This window comes from Amblyomma maculatum, chromosome 2 (assembly GCF_055883805.1).
Source record: "Amblyomma maculatum isolate TAMU_Amacu chromosome 2, ASM5588380v1, whole genome shotgun sequence".
Lineage (NCBI taxonomy): Eukaryota > Metazoa > Arthropoda > Arachnida > Ixodida > Ixodidae > Amblyomma > Amblyomma maculatum.
This window is the reverse complement of record NC_139345.1, coordinates 204,912,927-204,940,258: the sequence shown is the minus strand read 5'-3', so window position 1 is coordinate 204,940,258 and position 27,332 is coordinate 204,912,927. Positions and strand designations below refer to the sequence as shown.

The 27,332-nt window shown below is 47.2% G+C and overlaps 1 protein-coding gene across 1 annotated transcript in view; it reads right to left on the bottom strand.

The window, feature by feature from the left end:
• The window catches only part of LOC146201101 (glycerol kinase 5), a 180,001-nt gene that overhangs the window by 85,335 nt on the left and 67,334 nt on the right, over nucleotides 1–27,332 (bottom strand). The window contains exons 7-10 of the mRNA XM_084595640.1: nucleotides 25,661–25,702; nucleotides 21,866–22,003; nucleotides 21,731–21,804; nucleotides 19,468–19,528 (exon numbers count right to left, since the gene is read on the bottom strand). Coding sequence (XP_084451766.1) covers nucleotides 19,468–19,528; nucleotides 21,731–21,804; nucleotides 21,866–22,003; nucleotides 25,661–25,702 — 315 coding nt within the window. The remainder of the gene's footprint in view (nucleotides 1–19,467; nucleotides 19,529–21,730; nucleotides 21,805–21,865; nucleotides 22,004–25,660; nucleotides 25,703–27,332) is intronic.

Sequence of the window (27,332 nt, the reverse complement as noted above, 5' to 3'; positions counted from 1 at the left end):
CGCCCATACTCAGCCGTAATGGACTGGTCTAAGAGCGACTTTGGGGCGGCTTCGTGGTCGGGGTGCGTTTGAGGTGGGAATGGTGGAAGGTAGAATATATTTAGGTTCATGTAGGAGGTCATGCGGTTTGACCATGCTAGCACGAATGAGTTTAGTGAGGTTGGGATTCCGTGTTGTTTTGGATTTTGTTGGGCGTAGAAGGTGTCTAAATAGGCGCCATGTCTGGGAGAGTCATGTTTCCATTGAGATATAGTTTTCCAATTCTACGGCCGTCTGCTTTACTATTGCTACATTTTTTCTACAAAGTTTTTTAAGAGTTCAGTTCCATAGATGCATATGTTGGCGGCGCTCGAGACCTGTCTTTGCCTCCCACAAACGCAGGAGACGTGCGTCTACCGCCTCGCTGGGGCAGTACTGTGGGGTAGAGAGAGTTGCAGCTCGTATATTCTGTTCTAGCAATCTGTTGTAGGTTTCAGCTCGTATATTCTATTTTAGCAATCTGTTGTAGAATTCTTTCAGATAGTGATCGCTACCTACGTTTCTGTTAGTGTTGCACCATTTGGCATCATGAATTAAGTGCGCAAATGTAAGATTCAGTGTGGTTTCCTTGCTCACACTTGTGCCCACACGAGTGGGGTTATCCGGGTCAGTGAGCAGGGTAAATGCTTCCTGCTGTGCAGCTATCTCGACTCGGCGTTCCTTGGAACTGTTGGTAGGGTACCCCCATGCTCTTTGTGGAGTGTTAAAGTGCCCTAAAACTAATAGGGGTTCTTTTGCTCGAGTTGTTTGACCGCTGAGAAAATGCGGTCGAAGTTTGGAAGGCCCCGTTTAGGGGAGCTCTAAAGGTCGAGAATAAAGAGAATCAAGGATTTTGGATTAGTGAGAACAAGCTCAATGCAGACATGCTCAATGTCGGTGACCGGAAGAGCGTGCACCCCCACGGGGCATGTTCCCTTCAGGAGAAAAGCTACGTTGTGTGGCGCCTCCGATGACGGTAGACAGGGCATATATCCCGGAAGGGTAATGGGATTAATGGGCTCTTGTAGCACCACGACGTCCGCGCCCAAAGCACGTTGCAACAACTTTTGTGTGATCCCGCTTTTTCTCCCGAATCCAAGGCAGTTACACTGCCAGACAGTGCATAACGGTTTGGAGGGCGCCATCATGTGGGATCGATGGGAGTGCTTGCAGCGTTATGGTTGGAGGAGATTGACATACGTTCAATTTAGGGGTGTCTTGATATTCTGATGCTTTTGTTTTCAGCCTACAATAGGGGTGACCGTCAAAAGCAGCCAAATGCTTCTCTATTTGCTGAAATGTATGAGCTGTGCATTCTCTGTGCTCTTCAAACACTTTATCAAAGGTCGTAGAGATTTGACTGAACACTTGGTCGATGTTTTGCAAAAAAGCTGTTATTAATTTAGTTACTACGGTCTTTTAATACGTTCGGCCAGGCGAGCTTCCAGATGAGCACATATAATGTTTCCAAAGCGATCTGCTACTGTTTGGAGGTCTGCTTTAATGAGTTACCCCTTTTATAGCGCTATTTGTCCGGGAGGATAGTGATGCTACATCGGGCTCACAGTCCACGTGCATTGATGGGCTGGCAGGGTTGTCGTCGCTTTGAGGGGTTGCGTCTTGTTGGTTTGGTGAGACAGCATCTCGAGGGTTGATAGGAGTGAAAGAGGGGGGGGGGGGTGAGGAAGGAGGGGATGTCCCCCAAGAGGTGACACTTAGCTTTTCTTCCAGCAGGGCGATGCGTTAGATGAGCATTGCGTTTCTTTTACTGTAGCTGCTAGTATGCTGTATCCTACGTCGTTGAGCCTGCCTGCATCGTTCGGTACGCAGATGATGTACAGCCTGTGGGCGACTGCAGCACTTTCTGCACCCACTTATCCTGCTTGTTTTTCGCGTAAGACCCCGTGGGGCCCTGGTGCTATTCGGGGAACGCGGGCCATGAGAGTTGCAGCTAGATGCAGTCCAGTTCGTTCGAGGCTTGCTTCGGAGGTGGCTGACGGGCCTTACAGGGTCCTATGTCCGTGTGGTGTGGGCCATTTCAGTGGATGCATTTCGGTGTGCACTGTGGGTCGCTACTTGGATGTTTCACCCCATATCTGGGACATAGATGGGTCTTGGGTTTGGGGCAGACGTCGTATCGACGACCCGGTTGCCTGAAGTTCATACAGGCGTCCGGGTTGCCTCTGAAGGGGAGCATCTGTAGATGGTACCCATGTAATCGATCGCGTAAGGAACGTCATCTGCGTCGAATATTATCAGGATAGAATAAGACTTCCCCATTCTCGCGCAGCCAAGATGTGGTGCGCTGGGTCCCTTTGCACGACGTCCTTGTAGATTTATTTCGTAATCATTCCTCGAGCGGCGCCTGGCGGTGGTGCCACATAAGGTTTGCATTCGTACTGCTTGCCACTAAAAGAAAGGTGGGTCACTTGCATCAGGTGTTGGACGCTCTCGATGTGCGCCGTGGCTACGGTGAAAGTGTTTTTTTGTTGGATGCATTCGAAGCAAAGCGTCGGCTGGCAAAGGCTTTGGTAGTTTGGCTTGAACTGCTGCACGTAGCTTCATTCCGGGCATGATAGAAAGCAGGATCTCGCCTCACGGGCGGAAGACAACCCTGACTGCCTCTAAGGGCAAAGGCGGTATTCGTCTGCTGCGCTGCGAGACGAGGGATGAAGCGCGTGCACAATCGGTCGCGGAGCCACACCGGCATTTGGCGTCATGGCCGCGATGGAGAGCAGGGCGTTCCTAGCGTTTTCGTTAGCGTTCCCCGTGGTGCCGGGCCTCTCAAGCGATATAGGAGGAACAGCTGCCTTGACTTTTCTTCCTGCGAGGGTCTTATACGAGCGATCAATACGGTGATCCGCTCGCTGGGCTGCAGTTCTTGTTCTGGGATGGTGCGTCCCTCCACGATAACGTTCATGGTGATACCGCGGGCTCGCCGGCCTGGCGCGATGGCTAGGCTGCCGTCAGGCTTGGTGAGGTGGCGTTCCCGGACTGCAGAGGACCGAGCCGGAATCCAAAAAAAATAATGAGTTTTGGCTCACAGCCGGGTTTGCGCACGCCACTGGTGGTGTTACACTCTTGACTGGTCATTTGGTTGGCCGCTGTGAAACAATTTTCTCAGAAAACACAGACATTTAGCCTCAGCCCATGTGCAGAGCGTGCAACGCGCGTGGCCCCCTGTGCAGTAGCAACACTCAGGCTTTCATATTTCTCCACTGCAGGTTCTGCAGTGCTCTCGGAATTTTTTTTAGCTGCTTCTGTTTGAAGTTGTTTTGGTTGCGGTTCTTGAGTCAGTTGTGTGTTTCTTTGTTTAATAATTTATGGAGGTTAACATCCCAAAGCGACTCAGGCTATGACAGTCGCCGTAGTAGAAGGCTCCGTAAAGTTCGACCACTTGGGGATAGAAAAGCAACCGACGCGGCCGAGATGCGTAAGCATGCGTGCGTGTGTGAGAGAAAGAGAGACAGAGAGATATGCCTCTACATTCCGCCTGCAATAAAGCGTCAGTTATTATTTGAAAGGTTACGTATACTTACGCGAAGACGGGACACAAAAGGCACACATGTACAAAGCGCAACTTCCAACTGGTTTAATTTCGAGAAGGCCGATACATTTAAACCGGCGCTGTGCAAACACAAGATTAAATATCAAATAAACGCACTGCTCATGCAGCGTCTCGCCGGCAAGTGTTCCGCCAGATAACAAGCGTGTAAAACTGATATCCTTCGATACAATAATCAAATACAAGAAAAGGCCATGACACGGATAAAAGGGAAGATGAAGCATGAAGTGAATGATGAACAAATAACATTTCTTAGCAAAAGCAGTGTCAAGGGAATAAAAAACAAAAAAGCGGACAATGTGTAAAATTTGCTCATTGTAGCAATAGCATTGTCAAAAAGTAAAAAAGAACTAGATGCTGAAAGGCCAGAACAAGGCAAACACGGCGGGGAAAGGCTTACCTAACGAAACACCAAACGAAGGCTACGTCAACAACCCACCAAAACTAAGGTGAGGCAAGCAAGAAAAGGAATTCACACGTGTGTCCATCTAAGAATGTTATCTCTTTGTCCAGCAGTACGACAGAAGCAGTGCTAATGCATCTGTCACCAGTGTTAGTAATATGAAAGGCTTCTATTATTTCTCTTTTAGTTTAGTTTTTGCATGTGCCAGGATCGAGGTACTGCTGAACGAAGGCTTGCATTTATGAGTCGCGACATGCTCCGGCAGGCAGCATCTTTCACTGTGTTGCACTGTCCTATCATGTTCCCGCAGTCTGTCGTTGACGCGTTTTCCCTTTGTACAATGTATACACAACCACAAATTAGAGGAATGCTGTACACTACGTTGGTGGCGCAACCGACATATCTTTTTCCATGCTTTTTCTCACATGACTCCCGCTTCCTGGACAGGACAGTGCAAATACTAGATAGACGACTGGGAGCTGAGAAAAGAACCTTTGCATCATGTCTCTGGCCTATCTTCTTTAGGTTGTGGGAAATATTGTGAATATACGGAATAACCTTCATGCGTTGTTGGGAACTGTGGGTCTCGAAGGCTTCTTGTCTCCTGCTTTTAACTTCGGTAGAAGACTCACAGTGACACTCCTGATGACATCGTAGGGCTAACCTGCTGTCTCGAGACGGGCGACCTGATTTCCGAAGCTGTTTTTCATGAGGTGCGGACAACTTTTGAAGAGCGCTGCTCGAAGAAGAGCCGTAACTATGCCACGTTTTATCAATATAGTGTGGGCACTCTCATACGGAAGGAGACTCTTCTTTGTGCGTGGGTTGTATTTGTAGCACAGAGGCATTCAGAATCACCAAAGATGATCTGTATGTCCAAGAACTGGATGCATTTGCCTTGAGGGAGTTCCCAGGTAAACTTGAGGCCTTTGGATTCAATGGTAAACAAACTGACGATCTCAGACACCAAATCATCAAGATTGCATCCTGACGGAGAATCTAGAATAACTGAGTAGTCATCAACGTACCTCAGGATTTTGAGTACTGCCGTACCTGCCAGGTTTTTCTTGATCCGGTTGTCCATGGAAGACAGGTATATGTCACAGAGTACCGGTGCGACTGCAGATCCAATGCAAATTCCATCTTTCTGCACATAAGATTTCCCTTCGAAGGATATCGCTGTCGACTGCAGGTAGAATTCAAAGAGAGTGATCAAGTTTTCTGTGCTGGTTCTGGAGGAATTTTGAAAGCTTATCTTATTTGTGTAACCTATCTTATCCCGAACTGCTTCTAGAAGGCCTCCGTGTGGGATAGAATAGTACAGATCCTCGACGTCTATTTAAAATGCTGAAGTGGCGGAGTCGAGGGTTTGAAAAGCAGTGATGGCCTCTATAAGACTTTTGACTAGTAGCAGGCTCTTGAGTTGTAGCTGTAGCTATTATTAGTAGCACTCGCGTCATCTTTTCCTTTCATCCCGTCGTTAGCGCGAAATTTCAGTAACGCTTTTTCATGTTCGTTGCGCCGGCTTCTCCTCCTTCTACGTATTTGACAGCGAGAGCGCCGCACAACACTACATTTCGCTGCGTGCAGCCTCCCTTTCGTGTAGTTTCTAGCACAGCTCTTTGTTCGCGACACCGGTTGCCACGCTTTTGAGTGCATCGTGCAGGCAAGCGGCGGCATGCGGATATTCAGGATACCTCCGGTACATCGAGACGCTGTGAATAGAATCAGCCTGGCTGACTTCATTATCACTGCTCTGTGCAGCAGATGGACAATTCCTCACTCACCAGTAATGCTGCAGCAGGCAGAGACACACACTTTCCGCGGATTCGTTACATATCTACAGCTGCTGAGTACCACATGTACCTGCTACGTGTATTTGCAATTTTGGCATCCGACAGTGATGGAATCGTTGTCTTTGGCCCGAATTCAAACTGCATCATTTGAATGTATCGCTGCACTTAAGCACTGGTAGTACACTGAGAAAAAAGGATGCTTAAAATTGCAGAACAACGATCTTGTCTACTTCGCGCCCCCTTAATGAAAAAAAAAAAGAAAAAATGTGCATGGATGATTATATCGAAAACCGTACAAGGTGCTCCGCGCGAACCCTGTTCAGAGAATTCTAGTCGTGCAGCGAACGCCAATGGGAAAAGGCGTGCGAGACTTCGTGCACTATTCACTTGCCCCAATTGTGTTGCGTTAAACTTTTGTACTTGATGGAGCAAGCCTTTATCGTGGTATTTTTTCTGATTTTTCCGTTGAGCGGGATCAGTACGCGATTGTTTGAGCCGCTGATTTTCAAAGCTGCGTCACCAACAAACTACAACCCGAATGCATCGATCCTGATTGTTCGGAAGCAGCCGACGCTAGGGAAGCCGCCTGCCAAGCACGAGTCTGAGGCACCATATGCGTCCACCGAAGCCTGATGAGAAACTTGCATCCGTATTCCGAGTTTGCGTCCTTATCGAAATTGTTTCTATCTCCCCGACTTCGAGTCATTCGATCGGTGAGAACGCGGAAACGGGATGTGATAGTGGCCTCCAGTTCCGGCGTTTCCACCAATCATATCACTGGAGGTCAGGGAGATAGAGACCTTTTCGGTAACGATGCAAACTCGGAGCAGGATATGGGTCAGCCGCATCAATAGTCGAGCGCTTTAACCAACTATGCCACGAAACGCAGCTAAGCGAATCCTAAAACGATAGCTTCGCCCCTTAACATTACACAAATGCCGAAAGGCATTGGAAGAACCGCGTGTTGTGCGCGAAATCCCCAACTTATCTAATTTTCCAGAGCAATGAATTCTTCGAACACTATTACCGCTATTCACAGTGCAACGTCTCTTATTTTGGACCAAATTATTTCCTCCGGCTATGTCAGATGGAACTGATCGTTTCTGCTATGTTTTCATTCTGGTAAGGTATAAATCGTTTTCGTGGCGAGGAGAAAAACAGCCTCGAACTTGGAGCGCCACGGGCGCGGCGGTGGACGCCAGGGAATACTACGCAGAAAGCGCACGCGCTACAAAGCCTTTCGCACACAAACCGTCTTGAATAGCAAAAAAAAAAATGTCTAAGTTGATTAGCTGGTAAGACAACAGTCCGGAAAAATTACATAAGATTTTCTGTTATCACAACAAAATTTCTGTCCTGTTTCTGACAGTGAACACGTTGTTACAACGAAACCCTATGTAGTAACGTCAGAATTTTCTGTACTTAGAACAGAAAAGTACTACACAACTACAGACTACAGACAAGTACGACAGAAAAGACCACAGAGCTACAAGAAAATACTACAAACTATAGAATATTTTCACGTATACATTTTTAAGTTCAATTTTTGACGCACTTTATTTTAGTATTTTGTCTCCAAACAAAAAATTACGCTCGGTTCAGCTCTGGCTAAGCCTGGTCGAGTTGCGAAAGCAACAGCTACATGGCTACGCTTATGGTTAGTTGGTGTTTCATAGTGGCAGCCATGACTTTTACAAGAAGGCGAAGAATGGTTGAAGTTGTTTCCAAAGGGGTTGTTCGTGAAACGGCGGTGAAATTCTCGTGCGGCCGACTCAAGCTCGCCCACTCTTTGTGCAAAGTCAGCACGTCTACGATCTTCGACGTCTTCAGACTCAACGATTGAACCGGCCAAAGACCGCTTCCTTCTTTTCTCTAGACGTGCAGTCCGCTCTTCATCCGTTTCTTCGGCACGAGGTTTTCGTTGCGCCTACGTCAGGCTTCTTCTGTCGCACCATCGGCTCTTTTAGCTGCAGCGCCGTTTCTCGAGCCTTCTTGTACATTCTTCCTCGGCACGTCGTTTGTGCTTCGTCTCATTCCGACGTTCTTGGGAACTCAACCCGGAATCTTCCGTAGTCGTCGTAGAGTCACTCTGGGAAGTAGGACAACTTCTAGCTGCATCTTCGCTTCAACGCTTCTCGAGTCCTGTAGCGCATTCTTCTGCTGTCTCTTGAGCACGCCGCCTCTTTCTAGCTTCGTTCTGTCGTTGTTGCCTCTCTTTAAAGCTCTCCATAACGACTAGATTCCACCGAGGCGAAGCGCGCTTATATCCGCGAAGCGTCACCTCCTCTCCTCTGCCCGTGGAACACACGTCTGGCGGGAGCGAGCGGCAGCAATGGAATGGATGGAATATAGGAGCGTCCCCTTTGAAACGGGGTGGTAGCAGTAGCTATCATGCTCATTTTTCTCCCTATATCTTAATTATTGATATAGATTGGTTAACTAAACCATCATTCTATTTATTAAATTTTTGTTTCTACATTACTAACATTACGTCACTTCTCTGCTTTCAAGCCACCAATCTTCCAGTCGTTTTTTGCTAGTTTCCACCGCCGGTTTATTCACCCGGCCACTGGTATCTCTAAACCCCAGAGCTTCAGGAACAGTGACTGCGCCTGCATCAACTTCCGGATGGATACCATTACATTCGAATATAATATGGTCAATTGTTTCACTGGAGTTACCACATACAGCACATGCGTCATCTTCCTCGTTAAATTTCTTTTTGTAGCTGCGTGTTCTAAGGCACCCCGATCTAGCTTCAAAAAGTAGGGCACTGCCTCTTGAGTTATAAAAAAAATCTTCCTTCCTGATCTGCATTTTCCACTTTCGGTATAATTCCACACTCTTTCTTTTCCATCGAATTTATCCCATTTTTACTTTCTGTGTTTTTCACCTGTTGCTTATTGCTCTTTATTTCTCCGTCCTTTGACTACCATACTTACTAGTTAGTTTCCTAGTTCTTTTGCTCTATTGTGAGTCAACGCTTTTTAAGTACAGGTATTAAATATTTTAGCTGCCCATCTGTTACTGTCCAATTTCCTCAGGCGTTCCTCATATAATATTTTGCTCCGAGTTTCCCGTACTTCGAAAGATTCCAAGCCCATATCTCCCTGTACCGCCTCATTTGTGGTTTTGCCGTGGGCACCTAGTGCTAATCGTCCAACGGCTCTCTGATTTATTTCTGATGTCGACTGTACCTCTGATTTTAGGCACAAAACCGCATTTCCGAAAGTAAGTCCGGGCACCGCAATTCCTTTCCAAATACCCCTCTAAATATCATACCTCTTGTATCCCCACAATTCCCTATGCTTCATTATCCCGGTATTTATTCGCCCTTTGGCCTTAAGTGATTGCTCATGCTTTCCAATGTATGCAATCCTTCGTTTACCCATACCCCCAGATATTTATATTCTGCTACTCTGGGTATTTCATGGCCTTGTATTTTGAGACCCTGATCAGTTGAGCCGTTGAAAATCATCAGACCCGACTTAACTGCGCTTAAACTGAAGCCTAGAGCGTCCCCTTCGTCTCCGCAATACTTTAACTAGAGTTTGCAGCGGCGCAGCGAGCGCGGCGCCATCTGATGGAGCTCGGCTAAGCGGTTGCACGGCCGGTCTCGAGGGAGAGCGCGCGCTCTGACCGGCCGTGGCGGTTGCAAGGCAGTCGCTAGGCGAGCTAAGCGTAAAGTCCGGGCTTTAGCTAGGCGTAGTGTTCCTGTATATGCTCCCTAGGGAGCAGAGTTGCGCGACTGACATCCCTGCGCCGCTTTTGGCGATGACGTCAAACGTTCCATTCGAAGGAGTCAACTTGCTAAACGCAATAGGAGGAGCCAACTTTACAGGCGAAACATTTTTCTCCCCGCTTGCAGTGCCGTCAGCTGTCGTCGCATCGGATTCTACAGCGTGTTCCCACCTTTTTTGTGCGCTCTAATGACATGGCTGTGCAGTGCAGAACGTTCTCTTCAAATATGACGGGGTGCAGTGCGCCAAACTGCACAAACCGCACCGAAAGCGGCAAAGTGTTTTATTCAGTGCCCTGCGAAAGGTTTTGTCCTACGTCGGCGACTACAGTGGCTTTTATGTATGGGCCGCGTGAAACAGCCACAAAAGGAGCTCGAATATGCGAGGTAAGTTCTTTTCATTTCATCTGAATGCATCCTTTCCGCTTATTTTCTGTAAAATGGCTTTGTTTATTAACTTTTCGGCGATCCCTGGGCGCGTTAATTTGCTTGCACTTGAGAACTGCTCTTTTTCTGAGTGTAAGACACCAGCTCTTGCAGTATAATATGCTGGCGGTATATACAGTGAAACCTGGTTAATACGTACCCACTTACTAAGTAGTTGTGGTTAAACGTAGTTGTGAAGATTTCCCGGCTGAGCCGCTATTGAAACCCAGGTATGGGTTGACCGTTTAAGGCATAGTGGCTCGTGAAGTGCCTACTTGTAATACGCACTTTTCGTTGCAGTTCGGCTGACGCCGTGCTGCGACGCAAAACGTTTTCATCTTTCAAAAAAGCGTTAGGAACGTGCGGACTGCCGGTGATACTAGAAAGTATTTAGAGAAAATACGCGGTTATTTTGACCATGTTCCAACCACGACTGGCTTTATTACCAAGTAATAAAGCCGGTCGTGGTTCCAACGAACTCTGTTCGCGGCGATGATGTCCATGCAATAGGCAGCCCGGGAATCGTCGGCCGCTCCAATATCATTGGCAGCCCTATCGCAGTAACCATCACAGTCACCTCAACCCGCCCACGAGACTTCGCGCTACGCGTGCAGTTGCGACGTAGCCTATCTTTCTTTGCTTAGTGGATGTGGTGTGCAACAGTTAATTACATCGTCTGCATTGACCTTTGGTGCTTTGCGAAGCGGTTGTTGCGTGAGCGTGTGTGAACGGGCAGCACTATGCCAAAGCCTACCCGCCCGAAGTATCGCGTGATCAGTGTGAAGGAAAAATTGGATATTATTCGTTGCATTGAAAATGGAACTGCGAAGACTGTAGTAGCGCGTGCGTGGGACCTGCCCTTGACTACAGTTTCTGGCATTTGGAATGCTCGGGAAAAGTTGAAAAGCAGCGGGGCTGCGTCGAATATGAAGAGATGCCGCTTGAGGGGATCGGCTTTTACCGACGTGGAAGAAGTTTTGGTGTTGTGGCCCAAGAAAGCTGGAGCTCAAAAGCTGCCTTTCACCGCGCCCCTTCTCGCAGAAAAAGCACAAACGTTCGCACCCCTGCTGAACCACGAAGATTTCTCTTGCAGTAATGGTTGGTTAGCAAGATTCAAAGCACGCTACAGTATAGGTGCGAGTGTGGTGTGTGGAGAGGCAGCACACGCAAACAAAGAGGGTGCTGAAGAATGGCAAAATGGGCAGCTTCAACACGTGTTGGCCAACTACGCCGCGGAAGATGTTTTCAACTTCGAAGAGACGGCGCTTTTCTACCGACTTCTGCCCAACAGAGCGAGGGGTGAGAACTGCACTGGTAGCCAGCATGCCAAAGAACGGATATCAGTCGCTTTTGCAGTCAACATGACAGGAAGAAAGTTGCCACTCCTTGTTATTGGAAGGTACGCCACATCAAGGTGCTGCAAAGGTGCCCGACTGCCCTCAGGTGTTTACTACAGAAGCAACCAAAAAGCATGGATGACCGGAAAGCTTTTTGAGGAATACGTCCGGCTGTTGGACCGCCGTTTCTTGGCAAAAAAAAAAAAGAAAAATTCCACTTGTGCTTGACAACGCATCCTCACATTATGATTTAGACAACTTGGGCGCAATCAAACTCCTCTTTTTGCCATCGAACACCACTGCGCTTGCGCAACCTCTCGACCAAGGCATCATTCGTTCAGTGAAGCATCACTATAGGAAGAATCTCCTGCGTAAAATGTTTCTGGCAATGGAAAGCGGGAAGGTGTATTTAATCGATCTGCTAGGTGCGGTGCACCTCCTAGCATTCTCGTGGTAGCAGGCTGATCCACTAACAGTGCAGAATTGCTTCGTAAAGGCGAAATTCATTGTGCGCTCAGCAACGGCGCCGATGACCGTGACACCCTACTAGCGGAAGTGTTGAAGCCACAGGGCAGTGCTGAGACTGTGGACTTTGAAATGATCCGTGACATCGGCGGCGAGCTTGCAAAGTCTCTGATATGGTCGGACAGCGAAATAGTTGCCGCTGTTGACCCTCCCCAAAGCGATGCGGATATCGAGAATGAGCACAGCTATGATGACTTAGAAAGAGCCGATTCAGGCCCTACTGTGACGGAAGCCGCTCAGGCATTAACTGTTATGAGAGCGTTCGCCGAGAAGATGGGCGTTACGAACAAGCTTACTCGCGGTCCCGCTGATTTTGAGACGGCGGTTGTTGCCGCGCGACTGCCACGCCGGCAACTGAAAATTACCGACTTCTAGTCGGTAGGACGGCAATAAAGGGCTCGTAGTATGTGTATTCGCGGGAAATTTACAGTGTCTGGTTTTTTCTTCACTTTTGGAGGGTGAGTAATGGAAAATTTGTTGTAGTCGGTTAAGGTGTACTGCCGGATAGTACGTATTATTGCCGCGTCCACGCCAACTACGTATTAACGGGCTTTTACTGTAATGCTACATCTCTTGCTTTTGCTGGCTGTCACCTCACCGTTTCGGGAACCACGTTATTACTTCCCGAGCAATATTTTACTGGCCTTCCTTATATTCCCCCTAACTTCCACTACTGTAAGTCTGTTTTCACTCTAGTGTCGCCGGGTCACGAAAGACAGTGAAGTGCAGAATTTAACGCGAAGCTAATGTACTTCTGAAAGTAACTAAACAACGCGATTCATAACTTGCACGAAAACTTATTTGTTGTGCTGGCTTTTTCTCTGGCCGGCTGTGGTTTCAACAGGTATAAACTGCATCCTTTTCCGTAATTTTAATGTCTCGATTTTCTTACTTGCGGTTCAGTTGCGTGTCGTTGTTGCCGTTCATTCGCCAATGTGTGCTACAGTTATTGTGACCGCGAAGCTGCGGTTAAAATTCTGATCGTAAATTCGCCAGCGGGACGGTGGAAAATTGCGCGGAATGTGGTAATGCATGATTACTGCTATTTTTTGCACACTTCCATTGCGGGGGTCATAGAAAATTGTCATGAATTCATGATTGCACTGTCGCATCTCTCATAACCTGAGTCCCTTTGAGACGTTAAACCCCACAAACGAACCATGATTGCACTGTGCGTCACCTGTTGCACATCGACCTTTTTTAAATACAAATCCAGTCAACAGTGTTCGTACATGTTTTCTTCTGCACATAATCCTATGTAGGATCATTTCACAACAGACCAGTTTGAGTGGTCCTACTTCAAAGGAAGGAAACGACTCAAGCCAGATGCTGTGCCTACCATTTTTTCTGGTGGGCGAACCATTTGGAAATTTCAAGCTAGCATTGCTCTCAACTCTCCATTCATTGGGATACCAATAGTGTACTCTAGCTCATGCAAGCACGCCTTTGCAGGCACTGGAAAACAGCATGGCTGATAAGCTGTCCCCACTGACGTTAGGTTAATACATTCAGCTCGATCACGCAGTAGCTGTGACGTGCATGAAAATTATGAGGTGCAAAGTTTTCATTCTGCCTTTTTCCCCTGAACAGCCATATCAGTGTGCTGGGCTTGTGACTGCCCAGAACATGCATTCACTATCAGCATATGAGATCTTTTAGTGTCCAGTGAACGATATGAATACTGAACATTAGGATTTTCTTTGAATAATACTAATTCTTCAGGCTTAGACCTAACTCTTCATTCATTGCAATGTCAACAATGTACTCTTGTTCATGCAGACACGCCTTTGCAGGCACTGGAAAACAGCATGGCTGATAAGCTGTCCCCACCGACGTTAGGTTAATACATTCAGCTCGATCACGCAGTAGCTGTGACGTGCATGAAAATTATGAGGTGCAAAGTTTTCATTCTGCCTTTTTCACCTGAACAGCCGTATCGGTGTGCTGCGCTTGTGATGGCTTATGAGGATGCCATCTAACCATCGCGTTCGCTGCCTACCCCTTCTCCGGTAACCCTCAACCTTTCCCAAGATCAAAGCTTTCTCCAGCGACTCCTCTCTTCTCATCAGATGACCAAAGTAGCTAAGCTGTAACTTTAGAATTTGACCCTCCAATCAGCAGTCAGGGTTTATGGTCGACAATATTGACTGATTTGACCTTCTGGCAGTCCACGGAACTTTTAAGAGTCTCCGCCAGCACCACAATTCATATGCGTCAATTCTTCGGCGGTCAGCCTTCTTCACCGTCCGACTCTCGCATCCATACATCACAACTGGAAAGACCATAGCACGAGTTGGATCTTGGTTAGCAGTCTGATGTCTCTACTCTTTACTAGGCGGTCAAGGTTAGCCATGGCTCTCTTTCCCAAAAGCAGGCGTCTCCTAATTTAATGGCTGCAGTCACATTGCGGGGTGATCTTGGAGCCCAGGAAGAGAAAATCTGTCACGGCTTCCACTTCTTGTCCCTTGATGCTCCAGGACTTGATAGGGCAAAACGCCATGATCTTTGTCTTTTTAATGTTCAGTTTAAGCCCAAACTTCTCACTCTCTTCTTGTACGCGCATCAGAAGTCTCCCGAGTTCCACTTTACTTTTTGTCATTAAAGTGGTATCATCTGCATATCTAAGGTTGTAGATAAGTTTCCCAGCAATATTCACTCCAGCTGAAGACTCGTCCAGACTGGCCTTCCTCATGATGCACTCAGCATATATATTAAATAGGCAGGGCGACAGTATACAGCCTTGTCTCACTCCCTTTTCAATCAGGAACCCATCAGTAAGACCATGCTCAGTTCTGAATGTGCCTCTTGTCCATCATAGAGGTTCCTGATGAGCCAGATGATGTGAATTGGAACTCCTATCTCTTGGAGAGCTTGCCACAATGATCTACGCAGTCAAACGCTTTCGCATAATCAATAAAGCAGAAGTAGATGTGTTTCTAGAACTCTCTTGCGTTTTCCATGATCCAGCGAAGGTTTGCAATCTGGTCTCTCGTTCCTCTTCCCTTGCAAAACCCAGCTTGCACGTACGGAAGCTCCCGATCCACGTACTGCCGCAACCTACCTTGGAGGATTTTCAACATCACCTTGCTAGCATGCGAAATAAGCGCGATCATGCAGTATTTGGAACAATGTTTGGCACTGGCTTTCTTTGGAATGGGGATGTAAACTGACCTCCTCCAATCCTGTGGCCACTGCAAAGTTGTCCAAATTTGCTGGCATAAGTTATACAGAATGTTAACAGCGTCATCGTTAAGGTTTTGAAGCAACTCAGCTGGAATGCCATCAATTCCGCTAGCTTTGTTCTTAGCAAGCCTGGCTAAGGCCCATCCAACTTCACTCTTCAGGATGCCTGGCTCGAGATCAGTGATCACAACTGTCTTATGTTGGGTTTGCACATCCGGGTCTTTCTTGTACAGTTCTGTGTATTCTCGCCACCCCTTCTTTATCTGTGACGCTTCAGTGAGGACCCTGCCTCGTTTGTTCTTTATCACGCCCAGCTTAGCAGAAAAGCTTCCGTTGATATCTTTGATTGTCTTATACAGAGCTCTTGTGTTCCTCAATTGGCTGTTGTCCTCAACTGCTTGGCACTGTTGCGTAGCCGACCCTTATTGTGTCACAGGTTCTCCTTCTGTCACTTAAACTATTGCACTTCTCGCATTGTGGTTAAGCGTGAAGTGTGTCTTCAGGCAACATATTTTTATCTGTGTGCAGGAACCTCGAAAGAAGACCGGGTGCTAGAGCTGGAGTGACCACTCAACCTGGACCTCCTCAAACAGCTTTCAGCTGAAGACACTTAACCAAGTTGAACGTCTTTCCTGGTTTCTCTTTTCTTTTATAACAGTGCAGCGCCTACGATTTACTCCAGCATTGTACTTAAATGATATTTGTATGGCTGACATTGTCTACTTCCCCCTGATGCTGCAACCACCATTTGGCAGCTTAGTCTGAAACTGAAAATAGATGCTCTATATTATTAACCAGCCACACACAAACTCCAATATGGTGACTCATGCTTACCTTTCAGGAATAACCTTTGTCTTTCTACACCATGCATTATCCCAAATAAAAGAAGTCAATGAAAACTAGTGTCTACCCCTTTATGGTGTTATGGCCTTTAATGACTACCAGTGTTTCTGCACAGGGCCTGCATGTCCCTCTGAGTGTTCAGCATTACAGTGAAGTGTAAAGCGATTGTCAAGCACAATCTCTTTAGCCTCTCTACTTATTCTGCAGTAATGGGGTTATGTAGTGTACCTGTTACAGGAGCACTAGTCGGCTGTATACAATAAAGTTCTAAATACAAGCTGTTTGTAAAGTGTTTTTCTAATCCCTATCTCCCGCACAGAAGTAGGTTGTCAGTCTATGTCTGCATGCTAACTAGATTTGCCTACTTTGGTTAACTGTTCTACTTATCAAAAAGCCCTGAGGGACCCTCTGATAACGATAGTATTCAGGGGGGGGGGGGGGATAAAAATGGAAATGAATATACAATACAAATTGGAATACTACAATCGTAGCATTTTGGGTTACAGTGAATGCAGCCGTTAGAAAAAGACAAATTCATATATTAAAAACGGAATGATGCTTACAAAAAGCACGCGACTGGATAAGGGCAGTTGTGAACGATCGCAGCATGGAAAATTTTCAGTGGACGAATGCAAGTCATATATGGTGCTATAGGTGATATATTGCAAGATAATGGAGCGCGAGCAAGCCTGCGACCTGTGCTATTGGTACATTTCACCTGTTAGTCAATTGCATTGCTTTAGGCTGCCTGGCTTTGAACGGCGTGCAGCGGGGTTTTGTTGTAAGCTTCGTCTAATATTGCAGACGATTCCTACAGAATCGTGCACTGTAATGTTCTTTCTGCCGAGGGATGCAAAACGTTTCCACGCAAAACTTGCGTAGTATTGTCATTACTTGTATTTTTACATCATTAATGTCATAACTACGAGCTACTGCAACCGTTTCGCCATCTCTGACAGATCATGCTGTGCTAGCATGTTATGCGAATCAGATGAGTTTTCGATGTTATGATTTCCAGAAAATGCACGATGCGCTGGGCATCAATGCCTGCGCCTTTATAAAGCAAAGAAAAAGGATGCCTGTAAATAGAGCGCGATGTACATGCCAATAAAAAAAGCGAACTGCTTTACATCGTCTGCCCCGCCATGATCACAGCCCCTGTACGCCCAAGGAGTGGCTTTCCAGCAGAGCCCCCCTGTAGACGCAAGGAGCGGCTTTCCCGCAGAGCTTGGAACATAATGGCGGACCTTCGCGCAACTCTGCTCCCTGCGGGAGCATATACAGGAACACTAGCTAGGCGCGGCCTGCGGCGCCATCTGGCAAAGCTCGGCCAAGCGGTTTCCAGGCGCGGCTATTCAAGGTCAAGGTCATTCGAGGCCGCGGCCACGGCATACGCCACGAGCTGAGACCTGGCGTAATGTTGCTTTCACAACAATATAGCGAATATTGCAACTATTTTGGGATACATTAATTTTTCTTTTCACTTAAAAAGTCGGAGTATAAATGATTTCATTCTTAGGGACGTCCCAGCCGCCTGCTTTCCGTGGGTTTAAGTACTCTTCTCAAAGCACGTTTTTCTTTCCTGACAACAAACTGCTAACTGCAGGCACTTTCGCTCCATGAAGACATCGTCTACTTCGTCTTGGTTTGCCACTCGAGCACTCTGCGGACGACTGTCCGCTCGCACCGCCGGTTCTATGCGGGATTGCAGCACTGCTCCCAAATACCGTGCCGATTATTTTTATTTACATTTACGAGCAGTCGCAGTAATATTTACTCTCCCTATCGAGTTGGCTCGAAAGATTAAGATAGCATTCACATCTCTGTTACTATTTGTTGAGGTTAGGTGACCGAACGTGCGTGCAACTTCTGCTTCCCAGCACAGCAGCATCAGCGTGGAGAGAGCAAATTCGACCATCTCGAAAAAAATAATTTTGACGAAGCATCCCTATGAATATTCACTTCATCTCAGAATGCAGCTGTGTTCGCACGACTATATTTGCTGACGGGGCTGGGCTTCTTCCACTGCAATTGATATTCAGTGATTTTTTTTTTCTGTCCCTCCCAACTTGCATAAGGCCGCCGCCGACTATTTAAGTGCACAACAAGGTTATTTGCATTTGGAACCTCTATTACTCAGCCTCAAAACTGAGGGTCCTGCAGCCACTCTTTGCTAAATATCTGCTCGTACTTCGCACCGCGTATCGCGCGTGTTCGAATATTCGCGGCCTTGACCTCGCAGACGTCGTGCGCTTACATAAGAAAATACTATAAAGAACTTAGATTGTTCTAACAAAAATTGGGGGACCACCAAAATCCGCCAATGACCAATCGGATTTCAAGAAGGCTAAATATCCCGCCTCGAGCAATACGACAATTCCCCCTTAAACAGTATTTACACCTGCTAAATTTAATCGCAAATCCCGAAATGGCAAAAGGCTGAGCACATACTCACTCACCACAGCACATATTTTACACATCCACTTTCCAAAATCTGTTACGACGAGCGGCATTTCGTGCTGCTCTGGCCTCCTCCTCCGCGGCGTACTTTCTCTATCTTCTTCGCCCGCGTGTAAGCAGCTTGATAAAAGCGAAGAGGTTGTGTGACGCCAACTACAAACCAGACCATCCCCGAACCTCCAGCTTTATAGCATGTGGCACACGGAAATTTTCTACCCCAGGTGCAAATGTTGCGACAGATGCATAACGGATATCATCTACGTGATACGGAGGTATCCAAGCCTTGGAGAACATCAGAGAGCAAATGAGTCTGGGAGGCACTGCTTCTCGAACAGGACGCTTCTCAATAAGAAAAACTTAAAGTTGTCTGCCTCGCAGTGGCTACTGCCGAGATCCAGGAGATTCGACGGCTCACAGGGAGGACAAGGCTGGCACTGAGCTGCGCCTTGAATGCTCGACAAACTTTTGACGGATGCTAATTAATGTTATTTCTCTCTCCTCGCCCACGGTAACGAATGAAGCTCTGAGCCAACGCGGAGACACATGCAATGTGGGCTGCTGCCGTTTCCCGAACGTTGTGCAGGTGCTGCCGTTTACACTTCCCCCGCCCTCCCCAGCGCCGCTATCCTTTCCCTTAATGCCCTCCGGCGTCGCTGCTGACACTTAACTCGTTAAACCTGGAAAGCGCATAAAAAACAACGGACAACAGCAAGAGACAGACACACGAGCGACACTCTCCGACTGCACTCTGTCATCCTTTCTCAAAACGTCACATTGAAACAGGTTTAGGATTTTCGTCTTAAAAAAGCTAGTCTGTTCGTTCACCTGTCCACCTGGCTGCATGGTACACGCAAAGGTACGCTCGATCAGGTTGAAAGCATATCCGCTGAGTTCGCCGCGAATCTGTGATGGTCGGAGGAGAGGCTAACTCAACAGCGTTGTTAAAGCCTCTGTCTGAAACGTTGTGCCGTTTTTAAACAGCCTTATTTCACTGGCAAAATTCGAGCGGGGTGCCAGCAACTCTTTCTATAATTTTGACAGTAAACCATTCAATCTATTCTCAAATATTTTATCCCATTCATCCGTATTATTCCTGCGGTCGAGGCCCGCACATGCCAATCGCTATGTATCTCGGGGCTAGATACAAAGTCACCGAAGTGGCGACAACTCACCAGGCATGCGATCGGTATCTCAGCGCCCAGGATACCGGGATCAGTTACACCGAACACGCCACTGCAAAGACAAGACAGCGAAGGGCCTTAAAGTGTTAACACCTACCAGGGGCCTTTAAAAATCGCTGCAGCGCCTGCAGACAGACACACACGTAATGGCTCTCTCACAGCGAGTTACGAGTAGCTGCAGAGCGCAGCCGCGGCCTCTTTACAAATACAGCAAGAAATGCAGCACGCAAAAAGTGAAGCTTCTAAACTGCAACCATTTGCGTCGCAACTAAGGCCTTTCAAACAGCGCTCGTCACTCTACTGTTAAGTGCATGGCAGTCATCGCTTCGAAGCTGCTGCGCCGCCTCCACAAAAAGGACCTCCAGACGAGGCTTTCAAGCAAACGCGCCATTTTATTGATTTCAGGTATACGCTTGTAATACCACTCGCCATTCAATCATAAAGTGACTAAGTTCATCGTGCTTTTACTGAACTCAAAGCAGCAAGAAACTTTTCCTTCACCACGCAGCGCTATGACGCACTTCGTCTCTTGTGTGAATTACGAACATCGCACTCGAAAGTACCTTGCAGTGCCCGCATTGGAGTGTTTGAAAAGTAGAACACCAATACAACGATACCATGAGGTGAGAAAAAGTCGGCACTGGCACTTACAATAGAACGATATGGTTTCAACACATGTTGTTTTAGATATTTTTTTCCGTTAGCAATTAGAGAAAGGAATAACCACCACCGTTCAAACTTTCTTGCAGTCATATGAAACAAAACTACTGAGTGTAATATGTGTGAAGTCTAACACCACTTTATAATCACACATTTAGTTCTCTATGCTGCCTCATGAGAAATGTTGTCCTGAAATGTGTTTTGTATTATGTTTTGTTATTAAGTTTTTCTAAGGCTATAGATGTTTGTCCCTTTCCTGTAATAATCTAGAGTGGGATCGGCCGTATTTCTAAAAAATATAGAGGTCACTACAGAAACTACCCCTTCATGGATCACTGCCTTGTCGTGGCGGAGGGGCTTGCGAAACTCGATGAAGTCGTGAGCTCTGCTGTGTAGGGCCACCCAAGATGGACAGGTCACGGCAGAGAGTTCTGACAAAATGTGATTCACTGGAGAAGGTAATGGCAACCCACTCCAGCATTTCCTGCCAAGAAAACCCTATGGCCAGTCTTATGTGATGTTAGGAAGATAGTGAGAGACCGGAAAGCGTGGCGTGACATGGTCAATAGGGTCACGAAGAGTCGGACACGACTGAACGACTGAACTGAACTGAACAGAAACTGCATTTAGGAAAATACCAAAGCATTAGAGCTGGCACGAAGTTTTTGTAATTTTTAGTTCTTCACTTTTTAATGTGGTTATCTTTATTTTGTGCTATTTAATTTTTTCTTTAGCTCTAGTTTTTATTTTGTTATTTTATTTGATATTCCTACATTATTTTTAATTACCACTATCAGCAATTATTGCCACCATTATCACTATTTTATCTGTATTATTATCATCCCTTAATTGTCATTACTTTTACATAACCTACTAAGGTTTCCAAAAAAAAGAAAAGACGCTCTATCTGTCACACTTTCTCTGTGTGGGCAGATACTGTTTAGATATTTAGGTTTCGAAGAGTTAAACCCCACCAATTTTTTCCCCTATTAAACCAACTGCAGTAGTAACCATGTACAGTTCTTTGACAACTTGTCTAAAAGAAGTCAAAACAACCGAATGCTCAGTTCCTGCACCAAAGTCCCCAATTTTAAACTTTTCTTGTCTGAACAGGGGCCGCGCATTTGGTACAACTCAACCTCCCAATTAAAGATGGTTTTTGTTTTGTCAAACCGACTGACCTCATAACTATGTACAGATCTGTGAAAAAATTCCGCATACCTAAAAGCAACCGAAATTCAAGTGCCCACACCAGAACCCACGATCCTGTAAGTATTTTTGTCTCAGCAGGGCCAGGCTGTTGAACCAAATGTCACTTCAAAATATTGTTTTGTTTTTGCCAAATTAAACCCACTGATCCAATAATCATGAACAGTTATCTGACAACATATTCAACTAACTTTAGGAGAACCAATTGCGCAGTGCCCAAAATAGAATCACCCATCCTAAATTTCGTGTCTGAACAAGGGCCGGACAGTTGAATCAACTCTAATCCCAAATTGAAGTTCGTTTTTGCCTCGTTACACAGATTGCCCTCATAACTATGTACATTTTCCTGAAAAAATATTAAAAGAAACGATAAAAAACGACCTACCTGGTGTCGAGTACCTTGGGCAGCATGGCAGCGGGGATGCCCAGCATGTCTGTAATGAGGCTAGACCACTCCATCTGTAAAAGCACTCGCAATGAGATACACTGCATGGAGGAAAGGAGAGGGAGCTTGTTTCACCGTGAAGGGGTCGTAGAGTCCCGTGATGCAGGCGCACGACGGATCGGTGGCATGCACGCGGCCCCCGGTCAGCCGCCACAACAGGAAGCTGTCCACGGTGCCCATAAGGACGCGGCCCTCACGGGCACCCTCCAGGAGCTGCAACAGATTGAAGGCCCGTTCACACTTGCGACTAGCAGCGGTCGCGCGACCGTTTTGGTCGAAAAGCAACAGTCGCTAATGGTCGCATCGGTCGAAAAGCGACTGCCGCGGGCCGATCGGGCACTGCTCGAATTTTCAGTCGCGCGACTACTAGTCGCAAACCATTTCACCAATCAGCGAGCTCCCGGAGTACTCGATCGAGCACCTTCTCAAAAGAATACCCCTACCTTTTCAACAAACGGCACCCGGAATTCAAAGGCAGGGAGATAGGATATGGCCTGGGAGGAGATTGGAAAGATATTCGGACTATCCGGTAAATACCATGAACTTTTGGGAAATGGGTTTTTCACGCAGGTGCAACATTTTATATTGACATCACGGTGATTGACATCGTCTATTCGCCGTCGGCGTTCTTGAAACACGAGAGCGCGGCATGCGTACCGGCTCGCCTGAAAAAGCTGAAGTGTCTGGCAGGCGGCAGCTACCGACGTTCACTGTCATCGCCCAGCAGCTCTCCTACTTCCAACTCGTCCGGAACGAGAACAGAACGATAAGGCGACTGTCGCAGGTGTGAACATCGGTAGTGGCGAGCTCCTCTCCTCTGGTCGCGCGACTGGTAGTCGCGCGTCCTCATCTAGTCGCAAGTGTGAATAGACCTTGAGAACGCGTCTGTCCAGCGCCCGCTGCCTGCGCCACGGCAGAGCGGAATCGGTGGCTCTAACAACCAAAGGAGGAAAGAACAGATGGAACCGATCTCCCTTCACCCAGACACCAAGTCAGCCGTGCAAAGTGGGCTCGCTTAAGCAAACTGCGAACGTTACGGCGCAGTGCCGTACGTCTGGTCAAGGGCAGTTTGAGCGGAGCAGGCTCCGTGGTCACAATGCGGACCTCAATAAAACAGCGTTTCTTTCTGTTTTTTTTTTTTTCGTATTTGAGGGAAAAGAAAAGGATGAACATGCCCGGAGCAAAATGAAAAACCTAACATAATGGTAGAGAACAGCTTCGCTGAGTGTAGTTTGCATGACGAACAATGTTTGCTACCGATAGGTAGCAAACGTTTACACTACTCGATTGAGCGGGGGATAAATGTTTGGGCGCAGTTATGTATTTCGCTGGTTAATATGTGTAAATGTATAAGGGAATCTACATACTCTGGCCACTGATAACAATACTACGCGACTAGATCATGATGCAGAACATCTTTTTTTTCTTTTGAACATGCGTGTCCATAAACATATACGGCCGGTAGTATGTACACCAGCTTAGCGGACTGAAAACCACCAACACATCTGAAAAGCGAAGGCTTTCTGTAACTGATATACCCTGACGCACGCACCAGCGTGTATACCCATTCGATTTTCTTCAGCCTGAACGCGTGAGCGTCGTCCGCCAAATCGACAAGCGCCGTGCAACGTAAGAAGCACAACGGTGAACGGTGCAAGAATACGCGCAATGAGCAGTCCGGTGAAGCTGTCCTCTGCCAGGATGTTCTGGGAACCGGACCCCTTCCCGGCTTATCTTGAACACGCACCGTTATCGTCTTATCATTTTTTTTTTCTTTTCCGAATGCTGCCATCAAGTTATAAACAAAGGGTCAAGTGGTAGCTCTCGAGAGGATGCAATGCGATATACACCCACTCATATCATACTAAGCACGTATCACGTTTTTTTCTTTATTTTTCCTACGGTTCACGCAGCACTTTCTCGCCACAAAAAAAAAAAAGAAGGTACCTGTCACTGCAATCCCAATGATTACAAATTTCCATCTTGCAGAGAATACGCACCAGAAATAAATTTACTGCTTTTTTCGAGGCAAAAACAAAAAGAAAGCGTCAATAAGGATTTATATGCTCGTACTGGTAAGAAAGTAGATGAATGGTGTTAACATACCGTGAGGCGTGACAGTAACGACATCTGATTGGATTATTCGCTTATCACTTACCACCTTCCTCTCCTGCAGAAACAAAGACGACACCATGTTGCCTTTTTCTAATTTTTCTCAGTTGCGCACAGAAAACATAAGCAAAGGCGACAAGGAAAAAAAATCAGGTGGGACTGGGTTTGGTTCCCACAACAGCGTGGAAGGCAAAAGCTGCGCCAGACCGCTCATATAGCGCGCATGCGCGGATTCTAGCCCATTTCGCAGCTGTGCTCCGTCAAGAGCGCTTACCACCTTAGCGGTCTACGCTCGCGCGTTCAGGTTAAAACATTGGACAGGTATGCAATTGAAAAGTGAACCCCTTCCCGAGGGAGCCACTGCGTCAACAAGCTGCATCCAGTGCAAAGGTAGCAGAGTGCCGCCATGCTGTCAACGCAGTCATAATGGGCCGGTGCATTGCGCCCACCAGAACTGTGGCGATACACGTTAAGGACTGCGCATGCGCTGTCATAACCCACAGAAATACCGGATACGGAAGCTGAATGCGCAAGTCCTCATCATCAGCCAGACTATACCAAGTGCAGGACGAAGGCCTCTCATATTTTCCTCCAACTAACAGACGACGACAGCTCGGCCAATCTCGGTTGGAATAAAATTACCTTGAGAGTTGTTCTTTTGAGACTTAACTGGCCACTGATTCTACGAACCATAGGCCAATGAATTCTAACCAACTGAATCCACGCGAGACCCGACGAAACGAGCTTATTTCATTCGAGGTACTGGACGAAGTAAGACTGAATTTAGGAGCGTCCCCTTTCTGCTAAGTGGGCGATATACACGAGTTGAAGCTCCCACCGCGGAGGCAAGATAAACAACGAAGCTTGCACATTCCAAAATTATATTTTAAACACACAAACATGGTTCTCCAACATGAGCCACATTTATGTTGGACCCGCTCCGCTGCTATCCGGAGATAAAAGTTGCAACTACTGTGGTAGACTTGTGTGACACTAGTGGTGTTGACGCTTTGTCACTAAGCTGGCATCTCGACTGCCAGCATGCGGAATAGGCGCATTGTATACAAACCTCGGCACTCGTTTTGGGCTGATTCCCACAAAACTAACAGGTTCGCTCAGAGCCCATTTCAATACCACCCCTCCGGATAAAATTTAGGGCCACTACGCCCTAAAAATAAACGGGACAGCACCGTTAACAGCGCCTTTTTATTCCACGAACTTCTTTTGTTTAAATAGGTCTTTTGGGGACAGCACGGCGCAGTCTCTGCCTCACTTATCGGTGGACACTTAGGCTTACATTAAACGGCATACAATCTCACAGGTACATGCATATGTAGTCGGTTCGAATCTCTGTCGCAAAATAGTCTCCCGTTTGACTACCAAGTAGATGTTATAGATGTGGAGCGAAATAGATACCTCACCATCCTGGACAAAGAATGAATGCATCACGATTTTGACGCAAAATCAGGTGGCCATTCCTTTTCGATTTTGAGCTACGGGGACGGCGACGTCATTTAGACCGAACGGACTGTTATATGCTATCGCGTAAACTTCGCACACGCGGGCTGGTAAACATGGATGACACTGTGCACGACAGTTACACATACGGCGCAAAATGACACCCTCTCTATCTTGGTTTCGCGCGAATATTGGAGAGGATGGGAACGCGAAGGAACGTGCTGAAAAAAAAAATCCCGATATACGCAGTGGTGGCGCTCATAAGTGCGCACGCACAGCTTCCTATAAACGGGAGCTTACCCCGGGCACGTTCTGGAGCACCCACAGGAGTCTCATCACCACCTGCCAAGAGGACAAAAGAAACGGCACAGGGTTAGTGAAAGGCCCCTGGCCGACTGGGTGCACAAAGCGGGCCTCCACTTACCAGCCGAGCATCTCGGCAACGACCCATGTGCGCCCGTCCTTTTTGAAGAAAACAAGGCTTGACCATCCAGTATATATATAGGTCATTATCAAAGCGTCAGTGTTTTTCACCAGTTGATTTTTTTTTCTCTATTTGCATCAAGCCCTCTATATCATTGCTGTGCCACGTATACCTCACCGCATCCGCTTCCAGTTGCACGCCCACCATCACACACCACTAATTGTTTTTTAGTGCATAGTACTACTAGCCGCAATCACGGATTTCGCCTATGTCTGTCCGAAGCCGCTCACTCTCTCTCTTTTCATGAACTTGAAGTGGAAAAAGACTCTCCGTGAACTTGAGAAGGGAAAGAGGCGACGCCCGCATCACGAGACTTAACACTGAGGGGGCGGAGCGGCCGCATAGATGCACTCAGTGAGAGAGTAAGACATGAGAGAGGGGCGTGTTTGTTGCTGGCGTGACGGCCGTCACTGGGCAGCGTTGCACAAGCGTGTGTTACCCCGGAGTGAGCAGTCGTGCGTCGCTCGCGCGTCCTCAACTTCGGCATCTCTCCCCTCGCATCAGTCACGCCTCAGCCTTCACGCGAAGTGCTCCGTGGATCTCGGCTCCGACCTGTTCGTCGCGTCATGAAGCAGCTTGTGCTCAAATCCGCGCGTTAACTGGCGCTCGCCTTCAAGCGTGTTTCCCTCTCTCTTCTTTCTCTCCCCCTATCATCCCAACCCAGACCTTTCGGCCGCAGAGCAGTGCATTGAAAAGGGGTACATTGTGCCTGTTTTCGCTCATTTCTCAAGATGTTGTAAGGAAAGCTGAGGACGCGGCTGCGCCGCGCGTTTGCTTCGCGTCGCAATGGATAAAGCCGGGCCGTCTAGCACAGCGGCGCAGGTTCGCCGTGCTGAAGTGCAACAGTTACGAAGGCAGCGGGATCGTGAGTCTACTTATTATGATATTGCAGCTAAACGCTGCAAGAATCTAGAAGCACAAATGATTAAGGAAACGTGCCGAGCGTGCTCAGGAAACTGCTCAAGACACTGAGGGTCGTCGTGAAACGGGTGCCAACAAACGTGCGGTAGAAACTCCTGGACAACGGACTATGCGACTGCAAGGTATAGCAGGGATAAGCAGTGCTACGCACCGCACCTACTTCGCATTTGATTACTGTGCAAATCGGTCGTAATTTGTTTTTTGCTTCGCTGTTTTCTCTAGCAGCTAAACAGCTCCGACAGTCGCCATCGCTTCATAATGTGCTTTTCAAGACCGCGTAGCCGATCACCTTCAACGCTAAATAATCATCGCCGTTTGAATCTCAAGTGCATTCCCACCTTTTATGTAACAACTCGTAAAATGGAGGCCTTTATAGGGGTCATAACAGGTAACATTTCAACATAAACTGATTACTGAATTTCATTCCACATATGTGAAGTTATATTTAGTCGAAGTTTGAGCTCCTCCGATGCAGGAGATATCTTTTAGTGACTTTTTCTATTGTTTTATAAGCAGCTTGCGGTCTGTCAACCGTTGATCGCTGACGTCACAAAGGCATATCAACAC